At 46.1% G+C, this 20,986-nt stretch overlaps 1 protein-coding gene across 1 annotated transcript; it reads left to right on the top strand.

Annotated features, from left to right (window-relative positions):
* The first annotated feature begins 1,435 nt into the window (after positions 1 to 1,435).
* On the top strand, positions 1,436 to 20,228 carry GRSF1 (G-rich RNA sequence binding factor 1). The gene is made up of 10 exons (XM_048482719.1): positions 1,436 to 1,876; positions 5,213 to 5,366; positions 9,133 to 9,288; positions 10,664 to 10,807; positions 12,707 to 12,842; positions 13,599 to 13,777; positions 14,183 to 14,304; positions 15,430 to 15,565; positions 17,696 to 17,782; positions 18,898 to 20,228. Exons 1-9 carry the CDS (start codon positions 1,574 to 1,576, stop codon positions 17,755 to 17,757), a joined length of 1,392 nt encoding a protein of 463 aa, XP_048338676.1. The 5' UTR covers positions 1,436 to 1,573; the 3' UTR covers positions 17,758 to 17,782; positions 18,898 to 20,228.
* Positions 20,229 to 20,986: the final 758 nt, after the last annotated feature.

Below are 20,986 nucleotides of genomic sequence, written 5' to 3'. Positions count from 1 at the left end.
TCCAGGGGGTACCTGGAGTAACATATCCCACCCCTTCATAGGCAATCTGCCCAGGATGTGATTTTTTTACCATGCTAATGAAGTAAAAGATCATTCTGTAGTTCCCCAGCTCCTGACCCCTATGCTTTCAGACATGTAAAATTTTCTCCCATATCTAACTAATACTTTTAGGATTAGGGTCTAAAAACCAGCATGGTGTGGCAGTTAAGAGCAGTGGACTCTAATCTGGAGAACCGAGTTCGATTCCCCACTCCTCCGCATGTGGCGGACTCTAATCTGGTGAACTGGATTTGTTTCCCTGCCTGCTGGGTGACATCAGTGTATCACAGTTCTTTCTGAATTCACTCAGACCCAGGTAGAAGAAGAGTTTGGATTTATATCCCCCCCTTTCTCTCCTGCAGGAGACTCAAAGGGGCTGACAATCTCCTTTCCCTTCCCCCCTCACAACAAACACCCTGTGAGGTAGGTGGGGCTGAGAGAGCTCCGAGAAGCTGTGACTAGCCCAAGGTCACCCAGCTGGCGTGTGTGGGAGTGTACAAGCTAATCTGAATTCCCCAGATAAGCCTCCACAGCTCAGGCGGCAGAGCTGGGAATCAAACCAGGTTCCTCCAGATTAGATACACGAGATCTTAACCTCCTACGCCACTGCTGCTCCTTCACAAGGTACTTCACAAGGTGACTGTTGTGGGAAGAGCAAGGGAAAGGAGTTTGTAAGCCGCTTTGAGACTCCTCATAGAAGAGAAAGGCAGGGTATAAATCCAAACTCCTCTTCTAGGGAGTACCTTCTCAAGCCCCTTCCGTACATGCAGAATAATACACTTTCAATCCACTTCCACAATTGTTTGCAAGTGGAAAGTGGAGTGAAAGTGCATTCTGCATGTGCAGAAGGGTTCACAGGGACAGAAAATCGTGTTATTTTTATCTACTGCAGCTTGGCACATTAACATCCCAGTGGTATGCAACCGCAGAATGGCTCTTATTTACGATAAAGAGGGGAATAGAAACTTGGATTTTTTTACAGCCTCGGCCAAGAAGGGGAGACCAGCTGTCAGTCCAGGAGAATTCCAGGCTCCACCTGGAGGTTGGCAACTCCCTTGGGGAGAACAGCATCCCTTCGAGCCCAATCCGGCCCTTGGAGGAATGTTCCGTTGGGCCCCCCAAGCATGACGTACGGTTGCCAACCTCCAGGTGGGGCCTGCAGTTCCGCCCTCAGAGAAGACCTCAACCCCTCCTATCAGCATGAGGGGCTCTTGAGCCTTCTCTGTTGAGGAAGAGCCGGCTATTATTAATTATTATATAATTATTATCCCCCCCCCCCCGTTAATAAAGAAGCCGCCCCCCGCCCGGCCCTGTTCGCGCTTCCCCTCAGAGGCGGCTTCGGGCCTAGCGCAAAGGGCGGGCCGGCTGACTAGGCCTGACGGGAGGCCGCCTCCGCCGCAGCTCCTCCTCCTCCGCCGCCGCCGCCACGCTCCGTAGCAGGCCGCCGCCAACGCCTTCCCGTGGGGCGGCGCGTGTGCCTGAGGCCTGTGCTCGGGCGGGAGCGACGACGACGGCGACTGGGCCTCCGTCTCCCATGGCCGGGACGCGCTGGGTGCTGGGCGCGCTGCTCCGGGGTTGTGGCTGCAGCTGCAGCAGTTGCCGCCAGACCGGCGCGGCCTGCCTCCCTCTGCGCCCCGCCGCCGCCGCCGCCGCCTCCTTCACCGCCGCTACCGACGCCCTCGGCCCCTCAGGCGGCCGCCGCCACCGCCTCCTGGCTTTCCTCGGGGCAGCCACGCAGAGCCGCGGCTTCGCCAGCTCCGCCGGGCCCGTGCCTGGCTTCGGCGCCCTGCGGGGCTCGCTGCTTGCGCCGGGCCTCGCGGGGAGATGCTACAGCCGGGTAGGGGCCTCGCTCGCTCGCTCGCTTTCCTGGGGGGGGGGGGTGGCGGGAGAAGAAGGCCTCGCCTCGGGCTCCTCTGTGGGGGCCCCCGTCCTTGGCCCTCTTCCCGACCTGAAAGGGTTCTTTTATTTTATTTTATGCCGTTTTTCCTCATAATTTATCTTTGCTTTTGCAGCCTCTGGGAGCGCCTGGAGTTGGGGAAACACGTGGTTTATTCAAAGGAAGCGTTTAGATTTATACCCCCGCTGTTCTCAACCCTGAGGAGTTTCAAGGCAACCTACCAACTCCTTTTCCCTTCCCCATTTCCCTTTCGCTCCCCACTTACTGAGGTAAGTGGGGCTGAGAGAGTTCTGAGAGAACTGGGAGTGGCCCAAGGTCACCCAGCAGGCTTCATGTGGAGGAGCGGGGGATGAAACCCAGGTCTCCAGATTAGAGTCCACCTGATTAGCGTCCATCCATTCTTAACCACTACACTACAATGTCTCCCGTTCCTTTATTTCTGCTTCATCTCCGGGGACATGCAGGGCAAGCCCCCACGTGGCTAGGCTGCTCAGCTTTCATCTTCACGCCAACCCTATGAGGTAGATTAGGCTGTGAGGGTGAGACTGGGCAATCTGGAGAACGGGGTTTGATTCCCCACGCCTCCACATGAGCAGCAGAGTCTTACCTGGTGAACCAGATGTGTTTCCGCACTCCTACATTTCTGCTGGGTGACCTTGGGCTAGTCACAATTCTCTCAACTCTCTCATCCCCACCCACTTCACAAGGTGTCTGTTATGGGGAGAGGAAGGAAAAGGAGTTTGTACACCCCTTTGAGTCTCCTTATGGGAGAGAAAGTTGGGGTATAATCCCAAACTCTTCTGTGTGACAGAGCTAGGATTTGAACCTGGGTCCCCCAGAGTCTTCTTTGGCACCCTAGTCACTATATCACACTGACTTTAACCCAAGAAGTTCAGGATAGTAGCTGTGACTGTTTCCTAGTCTGTCAGGATGCTCAGTTTTTATCCTCTCAAGAATCTAATGAGGTAACCTTGCTTATTTTATTTATTTAGGTAATTTATACTCTTCCTCCCCAGAGAATGACATGGTGTAGCAGTTAGAGTATCGAGCTAGGACACTGCCACAGAAACCCTGGGTCTGCCTACCTCACAGGGTTGTTGTGAGAATAAATGGGAAGAGAGGAAAATTATGTAAGCTGCTTTGGGTTCCCATTGGGCAAAAAGGCACAGTCCATTTTTTAAATTCATCAAACAAGGCAAACCTGGTGGGTGACTGGCCTCAGTCCACTAGGGTTGTTCAGTTTGTAGCTTTGATTAGCCTAGGGCATAGGTGTCAAACTCGTGGTCCTCCAGACGTTATGGACTACAGTTCCCATCATCCCCAGGGGATAATGGAAACTGCAGTCCATAACATCTGGAGGACCGCGAGTTTGACACCTGTGGCCTAGGGTAACTGGAGTGAAGTTTCCCGGTGTGCTTTGTGATTCTGAGCAGGGATCGAAAGCCTGGTCTCTGGACTTTGGGGCAGAAGCTGGAACCAGCAGGTAGGTCTCAAAACCTGCATGCTTGAAACATGCAGTGTTGTTTTCTGCAGTCCACACTCTTCCATCCTCTTCTTTTTTTTTACTTCTTTTCAGCATGGTGTAGAGGTTAAGAGCAGGTGGATTCTAATCTGGAGAACCGGGTTTGACTCCCCACTCCTCCACCTGAGTGGCAGAGGCTTATCTGGTGAACCAGATGTGTTTCCCCACTCCTGCATTCCTGCTGGGTGACTTTGGGCTAGTCACAATTCTGTCAGAACTCTCTCAGCCCCACCTAGCTCACAAGTGTCTGTTGTGGGGAGAGGAAGGGAAAGGAACTTGTAAGCCACCTTGAGTCTCCATACAGGAGAGAAACGTGGGGTATAAATCTGAACTCTTCTTCAAATCCTTTATTTAGAATCTTTAGCCTAATCAGTTTATTCCAAGAATACCTTGCTGTAGACTCCTGGCACCTAGGAGTCGCCTCCTTTTTGTTTGCTAGCCTTCACCTTTGACTGGTTCAGGATTGCTTTAGAATTCAAACTCAGGTATAGCAGACCTCAGTACCTGTTTAGTCATTGAGTGCTTGCAGTCAAGGTGAGAAATGCATCCCTGTGGATAAAACAAGAATTCCTGGCCATATTAGTGATTGTGAATAGGAAATACAGAAATGGTATTTATTACAGACTAAAATAACATGGATGCAGTATTGTTTATGTGGCATTAAGGAACCTTACAGCCTCTTCCTGGGACCGAAATATCTTAATCATCCTGGGAATAAAAGCTTGAGAGTGTAAGATGGAAGGAACTGATAACATGAGAAAATGAGAGCTTGTGGGGTGTAGTGGTTAGATCATCAGCATGGAAGCTAGGAGTCCCAGGCTCAAATCCCCACTGTGCCATGAAAACTTGTTGGATGACCTTGGATCAGTCACCTACCTGCCCTTTCCTCTGACATATAAGCAGTTTGAAAATCCCTTGGGCTTCTGTGACAGGGTCTATTTGCCACATTGTGTTTCCCAACTGACCTTATCTCTAGAAGGACCTGTGGCAGAAACTCCTGGGAGGGCTCCTAAAAGTTCCTTAAATTCAGATTTCCTTTCAAAGTCAATCTGCATTACATCTACTAGCTTAATATGTTTCCTATCACTTGTGTCCTTCTCCTTTCCTTGGATCACCTTGTGGAAAAATGTTCCAGACATGCCAGCAAAATCACAGGCAGAGAGGTTTTCCTACTGTATCTGGAGCCAGCGGTAATTAGATGGAACGTTATATCAAATCTCACCCTCCTGTTGTGGTAGTTTTCACAAATTTGAAGGTCTCTTTTTTCATGCCTTAATAGTTCTGATGTAAGTTTCGCGGTGTGGCTTTTGTTTCGCAGCCTCACAGTGTCTTGTGTTCAGCATAAAGAGTAGCATCCAGCAGGCACAGCAAATATGTTATTCATATGCCATGCTAGTTGTGTTAATTAAAACAGATCGTTCTGGTCTTCCAGATGCTGGTATGTCAGTGAAGATCCCCCTGCTGACATTAAAAAAAATTAAATTTACATCCTGCCCTCCCTGACCGGGTTCGAGCTTAGGGCAGTACAGAAACATTTTTAAAACAATGTTACTTGTATGTAAAATTAACGGAAAACACCTATTGCTGAAACACAAGGTGGTAGACAAATTTGAGCCTAGGTACTCTAGGTGAGGTCTGACCAATGCAGAACAGAATGGTACAACTACTTTCCTCAATCTAGACACTATACTCTTATTGGTGCACTCAGATGATGTGTCATGTTATAACATTGAAACAATGCTCTCTCTTTGTAGGAGCCCACTACCCCATTTTCGGACGACTATCCTCCCCTCTCTGAGTATGAGGCGCCTCCATCCAAGCCAAGCGAAGAGGACGATGTGTATCTCATTCGAGCCCAGGGTCTGCCTTATTCCTGTACTGAGGAAGATGTTCTCAACTTTTTTGCAGGTATTGTTATTCCTCAGGGCTGCAATTCTAAGTAGATCTGGAAGGCAGTCTCATTGAAATCATTTGAATTTGTTTTCAGAAAGTTATGGTGAGGGTCAAGTTGGGGGAAAAAAATGAGCTGCATAAATAATTGGAAATGATTGTTAGGTCTGAGTAAAGACAGTCCCATGTGCCAGCACTGGACCATTACTGGCCCATGGGGTGACATCCATCATGACTGGCCCATGGGGTGACATCCACCATCCAAACTTGATCCTCCTTGATCTGAGATTGCAAATGCCTTAGCAGACCAGGTGCTCAGGAGCAGCAGCAGTAGAAGGCCATTGCTTTCACATCCTGCATGTGAGCTCCCAAAGACACCCGGTGGGCCACTGCAAGTAGCAGAGTGCTGGACTAGGTGGACTCTGGTCTGATCCAGCAGGCTCTTTCTAGTGTTCTTATGTTTTTCTTATGACATTAACTGGACAGACTTTGTTAATGTGGTTTGCCTTTGCCCTCCCCAGTCCTCTACACTTTACAGTAAAACAAATATGGTATTATATTACTGAAACCTGGGGGGATGAGTCTCATGATTGGAACTTAAGAATTGAAGGGTATAACCTATTTCAGAGAAACAGATCAAATAGGAAAGGAGGAGGAGTAGCATTATACGTGAAAGATTATCACAGCTGTGAGCAGGTCATGACTTAAATCCTGCAAGCCAGATTGAGAGCATTTGGGTAACAATTAAGGGGGAGAGAAACGCACTGATCTCATTGTGGGGCTCTATTATAGACCCCCATGCCAGTCTGAAGAGATGGATGATGCACTCTTGGAACAGATGACTGTGGCTAACCTGCTGTTTCACCCCATGTCCAGAATTCTTAATGAAGCAATTTACACCAACATGGAGCATATATGTTGAATTCAGGGTGGAATGGGGTTGACTAATTAACATGTAATGCCAAAATAATCGTACTGTGATAACATGGCGGGATATATAGCCCTTTATGTGGGTGAATGTTTTTGGGGCAAGCTTTGGCTAAAACAGTGATGAGGCAATAATTGTTGAATAATGTCTTAATAGACACAGTAGTTTTATTAATCTAATTGCCTTCGACAATACAGTTTTATTAATCATTCAGTTTTATTAATCATTCAGTTTTATTAATCATTCAGCTTCCTTGAAGATCATCTTTAAAAGCAGTCGTCGTAATAGAGAACAGGAATTCCCGTTTGATTGGCCTGATGGTTTTGTTGTAGTGTAACTTAAGTGATATGATAATCACATTTGGGCCATGTCCTTTTAGAAGAGAAATTCAGGAGCATGCAGACTGGGAAATCGAACTGTGAACTGCTGATTCCCTGAGAGTAGGACAAGAAGCAGTGAGGTATTGCGTAGAAGACTGCACTTTCAGCCCCTGAGGAAACTTTAGAACAGGGTTCCCCAATGATGCGCCCGTGGGTGCCATTCTGCCAGTACTTTTCCTGGTGCTCATGAAATTCATAGAATCATAGAGTTGGAAGAGACCCCAAGGGCCATCAAGTCCAACCCCAGCCATGCAGGAACACATAATTAAAGCACTTCTGACAGATGGCCATCCAGCCTCTGTTTAAAAACCCCCAAAGAAGGAGACTCCACCACACTCCAAGGTAGTGCATTCCATTGTCGAACAGCCCTTACTGTCAGGAAGTGTTTTCTGATATTTAGGTGGAATCTCTTTTCCTTCATCTTGAACCCATTACTCCTGGTCCTAGTCTCTGGAGCAGCAGAAAACAAACTTGCTCCTTCACCAACATGACATCCCTTCAGATATCTAAACATGGCTATCATGTCTCAACCTTCTCTTCACCAAACTAAACATCCCCAGCTCCCTAAGTCTCTTTTCGTAGGGCATGGATTCCAGACCTTTTTCTGTTTTGGCTGCCCACCTCTGGACCCATTCTAGCTTGTCAATATCCTCCTTGAATTGCAGTGCCCAGAACTGTCCACAGTATTCCAGGTGAGGTCTAACCAATGCAGAATAGAGAGGTACAATTACATCCCTTGATCTAGACCAGTGATGGCGAACCTGTGGCACGGGTGCCAGAGGTGGCACTCAGAGCCCTTTCTGTGGGCACGCACAAACAGAGTTGCCCCCCCTCCACCCCACACATCTAGACTGGCCTGGGCTGCTGGGCTCGATTATTAGCATTAAACCTAAGACCTAATTTTGGGGAAGCTGTGTAGGTAACCTTGTTAAGCACTGTTAAACCCCACTGATTTTCATGCGAAGAACTAAAGCGTGATCCTTTACCTGGGAGTAAGCTCGGTTGCTGGCAATGGGCCTTCCTTCTGAGTAAACCCTTCTAGCGTCATGATTCACCTGTTGGAAGAGTTGCACGGTTGCTTCAAAGCAAAGCCACTGACTACCACCAAGCTTACTCCCGAGTAATGCACGCCTTGGAGCCAACCTCCGTATTCAGGTTAAATTGCCATGTTGGCACTTTGCGATAAATAAGTGGGTTTTGGGTTGCAATTTGGGCACTTGGTCTTGAAAAGGTTCGCCATCACTGATCTAGACACTATACTCCTGTTGATAGAGCCCAGAATCGCATTGGCTTTAACTAAATGATCAGGGCCATTGTAAGGTAGGGCTTGTTACCAGCAGCCCTCATTCAAATGAAAGGGTTTTCTACAATAGCAGCTGCTGGAGAATCAGAAAGACTGATGAGTACCCAGCCTTTCCTAGTCAATTTGTGGATCCGTTCTGCCTTTGTTCTTGCTGTTCCCACTTCTCTTTCTCCTTTCCCTTTTGCAGTTCTTAACGAGGCAAGGAGAGAGGCGCCATGTTTGACTCTGCCTCCTGTGGCTGCCATTTTTGGGGTTGATTCTGCCTCCTGTGACAGCCATGTTGAGATGGTGCTCCTCACTTTCTCTCAAAATTCCAAAGGTGCTGGCAAGCTCAGAAGTGGTCGGCGCCCCTTGCAAACCACCTCTGTTCGTCTGGAAAACCCTGTGAGGTTTGCAGAGGTCAGCGGTGACTTGGCAGCAAAGCAAAAACAAAAAAGCAGGAATAAGTGATTACAGTTTCAGTTTTGTAGGTGTGGTAGCTGAATTTAAAAATAGTCCAGCTTCTTGCAAAATGCAGGGGTCGTCAGAAATGCAGTGGCTCAGAATGTGAATGGTGACTGGGAAGTCCTGATTCAAATCTCAGCTCAGCTGTGAGTGGCCAGAGGAAAGCCTCTTTCTCAATGCCCCCAACCCCCGTTTACAATATGGAGATAATAGTATTGACTTACCTTTCTGGATTAATGGGGTGCTGTATGGGAAATGCTTTGAATATGTTAAAGGTGTGTTTTCCCACTGTCTTGGTGTCCCTGTCTGAGTTTTTAACTTGTGTATTTTTAGTTTGCTGTTTTTGTGTCCTTGTCATTTTTATGGGGCGTTTTTTGGCCTCCTCGAGTCTTAAGGAGATAGATATAAATATTTTAAATTAAATAGACAACATAGAGCTTGCATAGAACCAAGATTACATTATATGTTCCAGTATGTTTTTATGGTGTGAGGGTATTGCATGTTCTGATCTGTTTAAGGGTGCTGCATATTCATTCTCACGCAGAAGCACTGTTGATGTTTTATCAGAGATATAACCTTGCCTCTTTAAGTCTTCCCGTGTTGCAAAAGTAAAACGTTTCATGAAACGAGTGCATCTTTGTGACTGAACCAAAACATTGCAGTGGGAATGGAAGGTCTCTCATCTTGACCTGTTTCCCCCTTTCTGTTTCATGCTTGCGCCTTTCCTAGGCAGCAAGATTCGAAACGGTGTGCATGGCATACACTTCCTCTTAAATCGTGATGGGAAGCGCAGGGGAGATGCTCTGGTTGAATTGGAGTCAGAACAAGATGTGCAGAAGGCTTTGGAGAAGCATCGAAGGTATCTTGGCCAGCGCTACGTGGAAGGCAAGTTGGACTCTTAACTTCTTCTGCTTTTTAAATATGTCTTGAGATGCATAGTTCAGTGAGCTGAGAAAAGTAAATTGGGCCCAGAGACACGGCAGAGAAGCAACGGGGCATTTCTGTCCTAGATCGGCTGGACCAATGATCTAATTCAGTATAAAGCACAATCCCCTTTCTCCTGAAGCAATTTAAAGGAGACAAAGAAAGGTCCTGCCACAGTTCACAAAATTTGCCTTGGTATTAGATGTCCATCTAGCCTCTGCTTAAAAACCTCCAAAGGAGGAGATCCCACCACCTCCCGAGGAAGCCTGTTCCACTGCACAACTGCGCTAGCTCAGGAAGTTCTTCCTAATGTCTAGCCTAATGTTTATTTTTCATGATAGTTTTGGTAGCCCCACTTCCTCCCTCCCAGCTGATTGTTGGCGGTCTTAGCTGTGCCTGCTTTTCTTTGAGCCGTGGTGGGTGGGGCAGCATCAGAAATATGACTTCACAGCAGGCATGGCCCTTGATGTAAAATTTGGTGAGAGGATTTCCTGATCCCCTTGCTTAAGTCTGAGAAGTCCACTGGTTGAGCATTTTATATATTCTTTCCTTTTAACACAGGGTGACATTGGAGTGTTTTGGGTTTTCCGGGTTGTATGGCCGTGTTCCAGTAGCATTTTCTCCTGATGTTTCGCCTGCATCTGTGGCTGGCATCTTCAGAGGATCTGATGGTAGTAAAGGAAGTGGAGTTTATATTCCTGTGGAATGTCCAGTGTGGGTGAAAGAGTCATTTGCATTGGTGAACAAGTGTAAAGGGTGCAATTAGCAAGTGTGATTAGCATGTGTTGAGTGGAATCCACCCATTTTAGCATATGTAAGTAACAATGAAGTTGCACCATCAGATCCTCTGAAGATGCCAGCCACAGATGCAGGTGAAACATCAGGAGAAAATGCTACTGGAACATGGCCATACAGCCCGGAAACCCCACAACACTCCACTGATTCCAACCATGAAAGCCTTCGACAATACAGGGTGACATTTTTTCCAAAGGACATAAAGAATGTTTACTTCACTCTGTTCCACATAAGGATGGTAGTAGGTTATGTATTCCTCCACCATAGAACAAAGCATGCCAGACCTTCTTTGTTGTAGAATGCTCTGCCTGGGTCCTAGTCCCTACCTAGCCCAATGGACCCTTGGGAATTGCTCAGTGTTTGCAGGAGGAGAAGGGTGAGCAGAACAAGGCATGAGATCCAGTAGTGTTGGTGGAAAGCGTCGTCAAGTCACAGTTGACTTGTGGCGTCCCTGTGGGGTTTTCAAGGAAAAGGATCCAGCACAGACTGTTTATTTAAATATTGATCCCTCATGAGGGTTTTTTTTAAACCCCCCTACCAGTTTTTGAAATTCACAACGAGGATGTCGAAGCCATCATGAAGAGCTTGCAGTCCAGTTCGGCTTCCGTGACCAACGATGGGGTCGTACGACTGAGAGGCCTCCCGTATAGCTGCATTGAAGCAGACATTTCGGAGTTCTTCTCAGGTAACAGGGTGGGACGGGCAAGAGATCGTGGGCCCAGAAGGCAGCCCAGGGTCGTGCGTGTGAGGGAGCCACAAGCAAATGAGGTGTTTGTGCCAGCATGGTTGACTAGGATGGGAGATCTGGGTTTAAATTCCTGTTTAACCATTACGCTCGTTGGGTGACCTTAATCCAGTCATACTGTGTCTGCCTAATACAGGGGTGTCCAACTGTGGCGCTTCAGATGTTCATAGACAACCATTCCCATCAGCCCCTGCTGGCATGGCCAATTGGCCATGCCAGCAGGGGCTGATGGGAATGGTAGTCCATGAGCATCTGAAGCACCAGAGTTGGGCACCTCTGGCCTAATATGTCTCACAGAGTTGTTGTGAGGATAAAGTGGAAGAGATTAGAACCTTATGAACCCACAAGAAGCAGCCTTTTGCTGAATCCTATATTTCATCTGTCCAAGTCAATATTGTCTACTCAGACTGCCAGCAGCTCTCCAGGCACCGAGATCGAGGTCTTTCACGTCGCCTCGCCCCTGTTGTCTTTTCTGTAAACTAAAACACCAAAGACACCATAATCTTTTCCTCAAAGAAGAAGGGCTCCCAACTTTTTGGGTTGCATTTTTGTCCACATTTTTTTCTCCACTGTCCTTTATGAGGTGATGACAACTAAAACCATACATACCACTCCAAATGCCTATGGGCCATTCTGTTTTTAATCCCTTTCCGAATAATCCCGATCATAGACCTTGTTCACAGCTGCCACATATTGTGCTGACAGTTTCATTGAGCTTGCCATGACGGTCTCTTCCCTGCTCAGTTCAGATGCCGTCATCAGATATATTTAAAGTTTGGACTTTTTTCCCGCTCCAGTATACATCTCTTCCTTTTTTGAGCCTCATTTGCCATTCAGAAGAGATCCTTTTGGAGCTCTGCACAATCCACTTTCGTTTTTACAGTCCTGAATAATTTGGGCTCAGTGGCTAACCTGCTTTTTCACTCCAGGTCCCGATAATTTATGAACTCAAGCAGAGGAAACATTGGAGTGGGAGTAGCTCAGACTGGAGAATGGGACCTCACTATTTCTTCCTCTGTCTCTAACCTTGAGACATAGTTTGATGTGAGGCACAGAGGGCAATTCAAACTGGACATATTTTTGCATCACTTTGTGTCCAATATGCAGCCTCAAGCAATTGAACTGCTGTGTTTTCAGGTTGCCAGCTTGGTGTAGTGATTAAGAGTAGGTGGATTCTAATCTGGAGAACCGGGTTTGATTCCCCACCCCTCCACTTGAGTGGCAGAGGCTTATCTGGTGAACCAGATGTGTTTCCACACTCCTACATTCCTGCTGGGTGTCCTTGGGCTAGTCACAGTTCTCTCAGAATTCTCTCAGCCCCACCTACCCCACTAGGTGTCTGTTGTGGGGAGAGGAAAGGAAAGGCGCTTGTAAACCACTGAGTCTCCTTACAGGAGAGAAAGGTGGGGTATAAATCCAGTGGCAAACGAGGTTAAGAGCTCGTGTATCTAATCTGGAGGAACCGGGTTTGATTCCCCGCTCTGCCGCCTGAGCTGTGGAGGTTTATCTGGGGAATTCAGATTGGCCTGTACACTCCCACACACACCAGCTGGGTGACCTTGGGCTAGTCACAGCTTCTCGGAGCTCTCTCAGCCCCACCTACCTCACAGGGTGTTTGTTGTGAGGGGGGAAGGGCAAGGAGATTGTAAGCTTCTTTGAATCTCCTGCAGGAGAGAAAGGGGGGATATAAATCCAAACTCTTCTACTCTTCTTCTTCTTCTTCTTCTTCTTCTTGCTTGGTATGTGCCTTTCAGACAGTCTCCTTGTTTGAATTTTCTTATAGCAAAAAGCAAGCAGGCCTTGGTGGCACTAAGAAAAAGCTAACGTTTTCTCTCACAGGCTTGACTATTGTGGACATAACATTTGTCATGGACCAGAGAGGAAGGAGAAAAACAGGAGAGGCTTTTGTCCAGTTTGCTACACCTGAAATGGCTAATCAGGCTTTGCTGAAGCATAAGGAAGAGATTGGGAACCGGTAGGTGCTTTTTGGAATGGGACCAGCCAGGATGTTTATGGGAGAGGGTGGACAGCGGTGTTTTTATTTTAGCTGTTTGCTGTTAACACAAATTAGCTGCCATATTTAAAGCAGATGAGAGTTTGATGCTCCACCTTCCCTTGCCTTTTTTGCTACCTGAAAATGATGCCAGATTCTTTGTTCTTTTTTTAAAAAAGAAAGATAGAACTTTATTCTGACCTTGTGTCTTCGAGTGTGTAGCTTTGGGTTGGACTGTAGATTTGTTTCCCCACGCCTACCTTCCTGCTGGGTGACCTTGGGCTAGTCACAGTTCTTCAGAACTCTCTCAGCCCCACCTGCCTCACAAGGTGTCTATTGTGGGGAGAGGAAGGGAAAGGAGCTTGTCAGCCACCTTGAGAAAGGTGGAGTATAAATCCAAACTCCTCTTCTTCTCTTCTTATAATGGGCAAACTATGGTTTGAGCTGTCTGTTTCCATTTCCCATCATCCATGCATCTTAAGTGCATTCCACTGTCTGTGATGCAGCTTGCCATAAATAGTAGCATTTCAGTTAGGATAACAAACCAAACTGTGGTTTGCTGGCTCCCTTCATACCCTGTTTTCTGATTCTCGCTTGCCAGCTGATCAGATTGTCATGCCAAACCAGTTTCTTCTAATCATGGTTTGGTGGGATGCCTGAATCGAATCGGTGTATGTTAAAAGTGACCATTTGATAAATTCAAATAATCTTAACACTTCTCACTGTTTGAACAACTAGGTATATAGAAATATTCCCAAGCCAGAGGAGCGAGGTCCGTACACACAATGGTTTTTACCGGGGTAGGAAAATGATGGGTTATTCGGGTATGAAGCAAGACCCCGAATCAGTTTTTGAGGAGAGTGAATTGTGTGAGGCCCTGAGACCTGCCACAGCTTTTGAAAGCGACACAGAAAATGGTATGTTCGTGCATTCTTTTTCCACTTCACACGTCATGCATCGGAAATGCCTCCTATGCTTTATGCACTTTACCATCTTAATTCTGGTTCCAACTATGCTACCCTCTTAGAGAGGAGTCTAGCCTTTCCCTCTTCTTTTTTGGGGAGATTTTTAATGAATTGGGCCATAGGACGCCTGTTCCTGTTATATCAACCGCTGTTTTAAATAGATTTTAATGGATTTTAGTATTATATTGTGTGGTCACTATGGTGAACCTCTATTTAATTGTGTATACATTAATGTTGTGCACCGCCCAGAGCCCCTTGGGGATGGGGCGGTTTATAAATCGAAGAAAAAAGAGAGAGACAGTGGCCCACAAATGCAATTTGCATGTTAGTTATAGTCTCTTTCTTTTAATTCTGCAGATGTTTTTAAGCAAGCATTTGAAAAGCCTCGGGAGGTGTCAGAATCTGGGAACTTCTCCTCGGTTCACTTTGTTCACATGAGGGGTCTACCTTTCCATGCAACCGCCCAAGATATTATAAATGTACGTAGGGGTAAGATACTTTTAACTGTCCTGAACTATTGTACTAGGGAAGTCAACCTTTCTGTAACACCCACATTAAATTGTCCCAAGGACTGGACTTCTGGAATTTTTTACATAGCCAATACACAGACTCTCATGTCTCTGTCTCTGAGACGTGACTTACAACATTCCTACGGGCCAGGATTGAATGAAACTAGCAATCAATTCTGCCTTGAGCTGCTTAAACCGACTTCCCCCACCGCACTGCCCTGCTTCATCACTGGAGGCTTGTTTTAGAGTAAAAAATCCCACTGAGTAGGTCTGTAGCAATTCCTGGTGTAGCCCTTCAGACCTTTGCCAAAGGAGGTAAGCTGTTGAATCCAAAACCAACTTGGCTTCCTGCAGCAAGACCTCTTCTGGGCAGTAAGTAGAATGTTTAAAACAGGCATTCCCAACATTTTTAAGCCTGGCAGACACCTATGGAATTGAGACACAGGGTGGTGGACGCAACCACAAAATGGCTGCCTCAGGAGGAGGAGCCAACCACAAAATGGCTGCCGGGGAGGAATCAACCACAAAATGACCACCACAGGACATAGAGGAAGCCCAAGTGCAGAGGAGAACAAATTTACAAATACAGTAGAAAAGAGGAGAGAGAATTCAGCACCCGCTGTGGGGGAAGCTGCCACTGAGACAACGATATTTTAATCTGCATAGCCAATTAGAGCTTCAGTAGCAAATGTGAATCCCTCCTGGACAAGAGCCCCACCCAGCCTCACCCATTTCCCAAAACACTTAATGTCTGCGCCAAGAAAGATGCCGGTGAGCACCAGTGGCGGTGCAAGCGCATGTCTTAAAGAGGATCTTCAATAGTTTAAAACCTCCAAGAACTCATTTTACGAGTTACTGATGCGTTTTCCTAACTGTGAAGTCATTTTACACTTTCTGGACAGGTGGGCCGGTTGTGATGCTTTTGGGTCTTCACTGCTTTTTGAGGCACCTTTAAGTAATGTGTGTGTTGCAACGAGTCAGTTTCCACTACTCCCTCTCATTAGCTTTCAGATTTTCAGAGTTCATAGACCACTGAGTTATAAGTACCCGATTTTCCACCCAACCGAGATTTATTCCTTTCCGTTTCTTTGATAGTTTTTTGCTCCCCTGAAGCCTGTGAGGGTCACGATGGAATACAATTCAACTGGGAAACCAACTGGAGAAGCTGATGTGCACTTTGAGACACACGAAGATGCAGTCGCTGCCATGGCCAAGAACAGGTCACACGTGCGTAAGTAGTGCTTGTGTATATTCTGGAGGCAGGGACAGGGGAGAGTGAGTTTTGGACCATAGTAGTGCTAAATTTGAAGTATGTCGCAGAGTGTCCCCACTCTACCATAGAAGCTCACCAGGTGATTTTGGGCCATTCACACACTCTCAGCCTTGTTGTGAGAATAAAATGGAGGAGCGGAGGACAATGTGAACCACTTTAGGGCCCCATTGGGGAGAAAGATGAGGTATAAATAAATGAAATGAATCGTAAACTGGCAAGTGCTTTACAAGGGACCCTCAAGAAGGTGCACTTTCTCATTACTTTGAAGATTCTAAGTGACCTAGGCAAACTGGGCACTTGACTCCTTGTGGCTGTTTTCGTACAAGCTGCCAGGAAAGGTAAGGTGACCAAGCACAGTACTGGCCCATCTGTACCTGGTACCTGTCAGGTGATAAACTGAATCTGGTGCTTCAGAATCTGACCTCCAAAGAAGCATCTTAGGTATATCTAAGCTCCTTGTGTGCCAAGGCTGAAATTCTTAGCAACCTCTTTTGCCTGGCGCAGAATCATTTTGCATTTCTCTCTCCTCATACTTGCCTTGAAATTCAGTTTGAAACTTACCTAGGCGGGTATTATTCTGTTGAGCAGGTTGTTTGGGGCAGGGTGAGGAGAAAAGTATGCAGCGGTAAGATCCCTTTCAAATATCCTGAACTTGGAAGGCCGGCCTTCAGAATTGGAATTTTAGTCTTTGGTGCCAATCATTGTCACTCAAAACAACAAAAACTTTGAGAGTTGGTCCAGAGCTGCCTTCCAGAAATTGTGGAGCCAGGATTGCTCTTCTGGCCATCCCAGTCTGCAGCTGGACACAGCTAGAGAGAAGCTGAATGGTAGACCAAGAGGAGGAATTTGGATTTATACCCCACTTTATTCTATTTTTAAGGAGTCTCAAAGCAGCTTAGAAACTCCTTCCCTTGCTCTATCTCATCTTGTGAGGTAGGTGGGGCTGAGAGAGTTCTGAGAGAACTGTGACTAGCTCAAGGTCACCCAGCAGGTTTCATGTGGAGGAGCAGGGAAACAAATCCAGTTCATCAGATAAGAGTCTGCGGCTCATGTGGAGGAGCAAGGAATCAAACCTGGTTCTCCAGATTAGAGTCCACCACCACTTTTATTTATTTATATATTCGGTTTGATAGACTGCTGTACCCCCGAAGGGCTCAGAGCGGTGTACAAGTCAAACAAGAACAATAAATTGCAAATGCAAGGAAAGAACAAATCAAATAAGCTCAATAAAATCAGTAGCAACAATGTAAAAGGTAAAGTTTCCCCTTCAGTCGTGTTCGACCCTGGGGTACCACTGCGAGCAGTGATTTTATAGGCAAGCCGTTTTTGTGGGGTAGTTTGCCATTGCTTTCCCCAGCTATTCTTTACCCCCTAGCTATGAGCCAGGTACTCATTTACCGACCAAGAAATGGATGGATGGCTGAGTTGACCATGAGCCATTTGCCAGGATATCTGACCCACAGGGGGCTCGAACTCCTGACCGTGTGAGTGGCAGTGCAAGCATTTAACCACTACGCCATGCAGCTCCTCCCATAATTAGGTGGATGGCGTCCTGTCCGAACCCTGGGAGGGGACCGGCAGATTTTCAAAATAAGCAGATGGTACATAGGGCAACAGGGAGGGGCTCTTAACTGCCCACAACATCTCTGAACTTATGCTGGACTTTAAGTGGAGAGGTGTGAGTCCTTCCCTGGGTGGCCCAGGCTAGCCTGATCTCGTCAGCTCTTGGAAACTAAGCAGAATCAACCCTGGTTAGTACTTGGCTGGGCAACCACCAAGGAAGTCTGGGGTTGGTATGCAGAGGCAGGCAGTGGCAAACCACCTCTGAATGTCTCTGGCCTTGAAAATCCTACAGGGTAAGCAGGCATGACTTGATGGCACTTAACCCCACCATCAGTGAGAGTGGTGTGCCAGTCGCATCTACAAAACCGAATTCATTCAGTATTTTGAAGTTATCCACAAGGATGGTTACTGCCAATCAGAGCAACACAGGTCAACAAGTCATGGGGGTGTGTGTGTGTGCTGTTATACACAGTTGCTAAACTTCATCGATTTCCTACTCAGTATTGTCCCTCTCTTATTCTGCAGAGCATAGATACATCGAACTATTCCTGAATTCTTCATCAAGCAGGAACAATGGTTGCCAGTGACAATAGCATAATTCCCAAAGTTTAGGTGAGTGCCACGACGAACTGACTTTTGCTTGGGGAAAACACAGTCCAATAGGAAACTGGGCTGGTGGGTTCTTTCTTGAGCAGCTAGCTGTGGCGAGTGCAGGATTTCTCTTGCTTTCAAACATGAGCCAAAAGCTTCAGCTAAGGGCTGTAATTTAGTCACCAACTTCAGAAAGCCAGGTTGAAACACCATGCCGTTTTGGGGGCGGGGGGACTAATAATAGGAATTTTGTTCTTGGGTTTTGAAAGTTGTGGCCCAAGGACCAAATCCCACTCCATGAAGACTGATGCCTTTCCATTGAAGGGAGTTTTTTTTAAGGTCTTAAAACACACATAGAAAAGGCCCAGTGGTAGAGAAAACACAGGTATAAACTCATTGCCCACATGGGATTTCCATGAGAGACCCCCAAACTTCTGCTTGCTCAGTTTTTTTCCACAGACGTTGAGGGATATTTACTTGCCTGGAAGAAAACTTGTTTTGCGGTAGTTTCAGAAGTAGCTTGTTGGTCCGCAGAGGAACACCAAGATTTGAGTCCAGTAGTACAGTAGGGCTTTCAACAGTCAAAGCTAATTTCATCAAGCCGATTACGTTTTGCATTGTACCTCTGCGTCTGAACGCCTCGTAACGTCAGACTGGAATGGGTATGTGACTTTGACTCTTGAAAGCCCTTACCCTCAAAACTTTGTTGGTCTCTACTCCAATCTAGTTGTTTTGGGTAATCTCTTTCCCCAATCCTTTCTTCTACTTTTAATATCTCTTTCGCTCTTTAGGAATGCAATGCGGTTAATTGCTTTGGTGTTTCCTGTGGTATAAACAGGCCGCCAAATTCAGAACCGTATTAATGAGGGCTCTCAGATGCAAGATCTTGTGTAAAGAAAACATTTTTGTGTAAGGGAAAAGCTGTAGGATTAGACTTCTTGCTAATCATAGGAAGAAGCCAGAAAAACTGAGATTGGAAGGCTGGATTTGGAGCCACCTGCTAAATAATACTCAATTACAGAATATAGCCAGGGAAGTTCTTACAGTGTTGGATGATAGCGGTCAGGAAAGAGAAGAGCGTTGGAGGGAGACAACTTCACCTTCTCATTTCTTAATCCAACATTCTTTCTCAACAGGATAAATATGCATTTCATTTGCACACTTTCCTAGCGCTGGATTGCAGGAGTTCCTGTAACTAGCAAGGATAGAATCTAAAGGACACTTTGTTTTCTGAATTGCCTTTCAACGAAGAAAAAAAACCAGCAGCTGTACCTGAAACCCTATGAATAGTTTGTGCATAATCTTGTCGTACATAAAAAAAACCAAAATTATTTGTTGGTCTGTCTATCAGTCAGCTTCTATAGAATGGACCCTAGTAGCAGAGGGGGGCCAAGCTTTGATCCACAGCTGCAACATACACCTGTTCCTAAATGTGGCTGGTGCTGATGTAAAGCTGCCAATAACTTCACTAAGCAGATGGAAACACTGGAGTTTCAGAGGCCAAACTGGGAATGAACACACAACAGATCAAAGGGGGGGGGATGCCTTCTTCCCGTGCCCTGCTTCTGGTTAGCTTTGTGAGGAAGTAATTGGCACAGTTGTATCTGTACCAGCCCATTCCACGGAACAGTGTCCTTGCGGGGAGGGGCTGAGAGCCTGCACAAAGGAGCAGGAAAGTTTTTGTGTAACTGAGTGCATGTGGGGTTTTGGTCTGGTTTAAAATTGGGCGTGTGTGTGCATATTGCGTTCTGGCTGGAAATAAAAGTACTTCAGAAAAGCTGCTGATTCTCCAAAAGGCCTTTTTTTGTGGGATCCCCTTGTGACACACGTAAATGTTCACGTAGCTCAGGTTTTAGTCCGGACTGACTTTTGTGGTTAAAGACACATTTCCTTTCACCTTTTTCAAAGTAAGGTCAGTTTTATTGTTCGGGTGATCATTTCCTCTTTAGAAAACAGAACTCTTCCTGCCCAGTTCAGGTGACAAATGTTTGAATCTGCCATTACCTTTAGTAGTTCTGATGTATCGACAAATGCCTGCATTGTATGTGTATGTATACATATGACGGCCACCATGTGGAATTCTCAGATTATCAGGGGCTGACCTACTTGTGACGTCTCCGAATACCCCTACCAGGTAAATGAGAGGTTAGTCAGACCTGTGATGACGTTTGCCATGTGATCTTCGTCTTCCCCCCCCCCCTTCCTTTTTATTTTTCTCTGCAAAGCCGTATATATTTTACAGAATCTTTACTAAGCGATCTGATTTCACGTGGCGTGTGACTGTCTTTTCTTCCACATAGCCTGTGTGTGTAGTAGAGGCCAGTATATGCCCTGGATGAAGTTGTGACCAGCACTCGAGGTCTCCAATTGCTGCTGGCAGATACTGCTTATAGATATAACCGTTGCATTCACCTGTCTGATCATTAATGTATAAATATAATAAATGAAAGCCTTTTTTCCTTCCTTAGATTGTGCTCTTTAGGGTTTCTGAGTCCTTTTCTGACAACAGGTTTCAAAAACAATTTACTGAAATGTGGGGAGGTGTATACTTTTGTACAGTGTTAGGTTTTGGGTCTAATGTTTGTAGGTAAGGTATTGATCGAGCAACAAGCTGTTATTAGTACAAGCTGTTTGGGAAGATATTGACATGACGATGGCTCATATACCAACCACACATTTAGAAACTTGGTATATCAAAGACAGGATTGGGTCAAAATCCTTCCTGATAAATCAGGTTGCTATCTTAATGTTTTACAATGAAGAGCAGTCAGTCTGCCGTACCTGATAGAAGTGGTACAGGTTAGAAAAGAGTTTCATGTTCCATTTAAGAAGGCCTTTAAAAAAACACCACCTCTGGTAGTAATGTTGAAAGGGTTAATTTCTAAACTTGTAACATACATTAATGTGGGGAGCTTATCATTCTGGTATCCAAACTGGAAAATCCTGAAGAATGAGTGCAAAATACGTAGTTCTTCCCTTCAACTGTTTGCACTTAGTATTTATTAGTATTTATTTAGTATTTATTACTTAGTAGCTTGGACCTAGCCCATTTCTCTGGGTATAAGAACGCCCATCCACTGTGCGTCTTTTCCTACCTTCTGCTTCACTTGCTACTGTCCAATCACACTCTACCACTCCAGCCCCCCAGCCTTCATGTACGATTCATTTTCTTAGAACAGTCATTAGTTCTTTAACTGCATAATCTAAGCTGCTACTGATTTTCTC

The sequence above is a fragment of the Sphaerodactylus townsendi genome, unplaced genomic scaffold, assembly GCF_021028975.2.
Source record: "Sphaerodactylus townsendi isolate TG3544 unplaced genomic scaffold, MPM_Stown_v2.3 scaffold_20, whole genome shotgun sequence".
Classification (NCBI taxonomy): Eukaryota; Metazoa; Chordata; class Lepidosauria; order Squamata; family Sphaerodactylidae; genus Sphaerodactylus; species Sphaerodactylus townsendi.
The sequence above is the reverse complement of the archived record's forward strand: the minus strand, read 5'-3'. Positions and strand labels throughout refer to the sequence as shown.

Bases quoted from the DNA above. Each gene is read 5' to 3' on its own strand.
- GRSF1 (XM_048482719.1), top strand. From the start codon at position 1,574: ATGGCCGGGACGCGCTGGGTGCTGGGCGCGCTGCTCCGGGGTTGTGGC. The intron at 1,877-5,212 runs GTAGGGGCCTCG...CTCTCTTTGTAG, and splicing joins CGGGGAGATGCTACAGCCGG to GAGCCCACTACCCCATTTTC. The intron at 10,808-12,706 runs GTAACAGGGTGG...TTTCTCTCACAG, and splicing joins CATTTCGGAGTTCTTCTCAG to GCTTGACTATTGTGGACATA.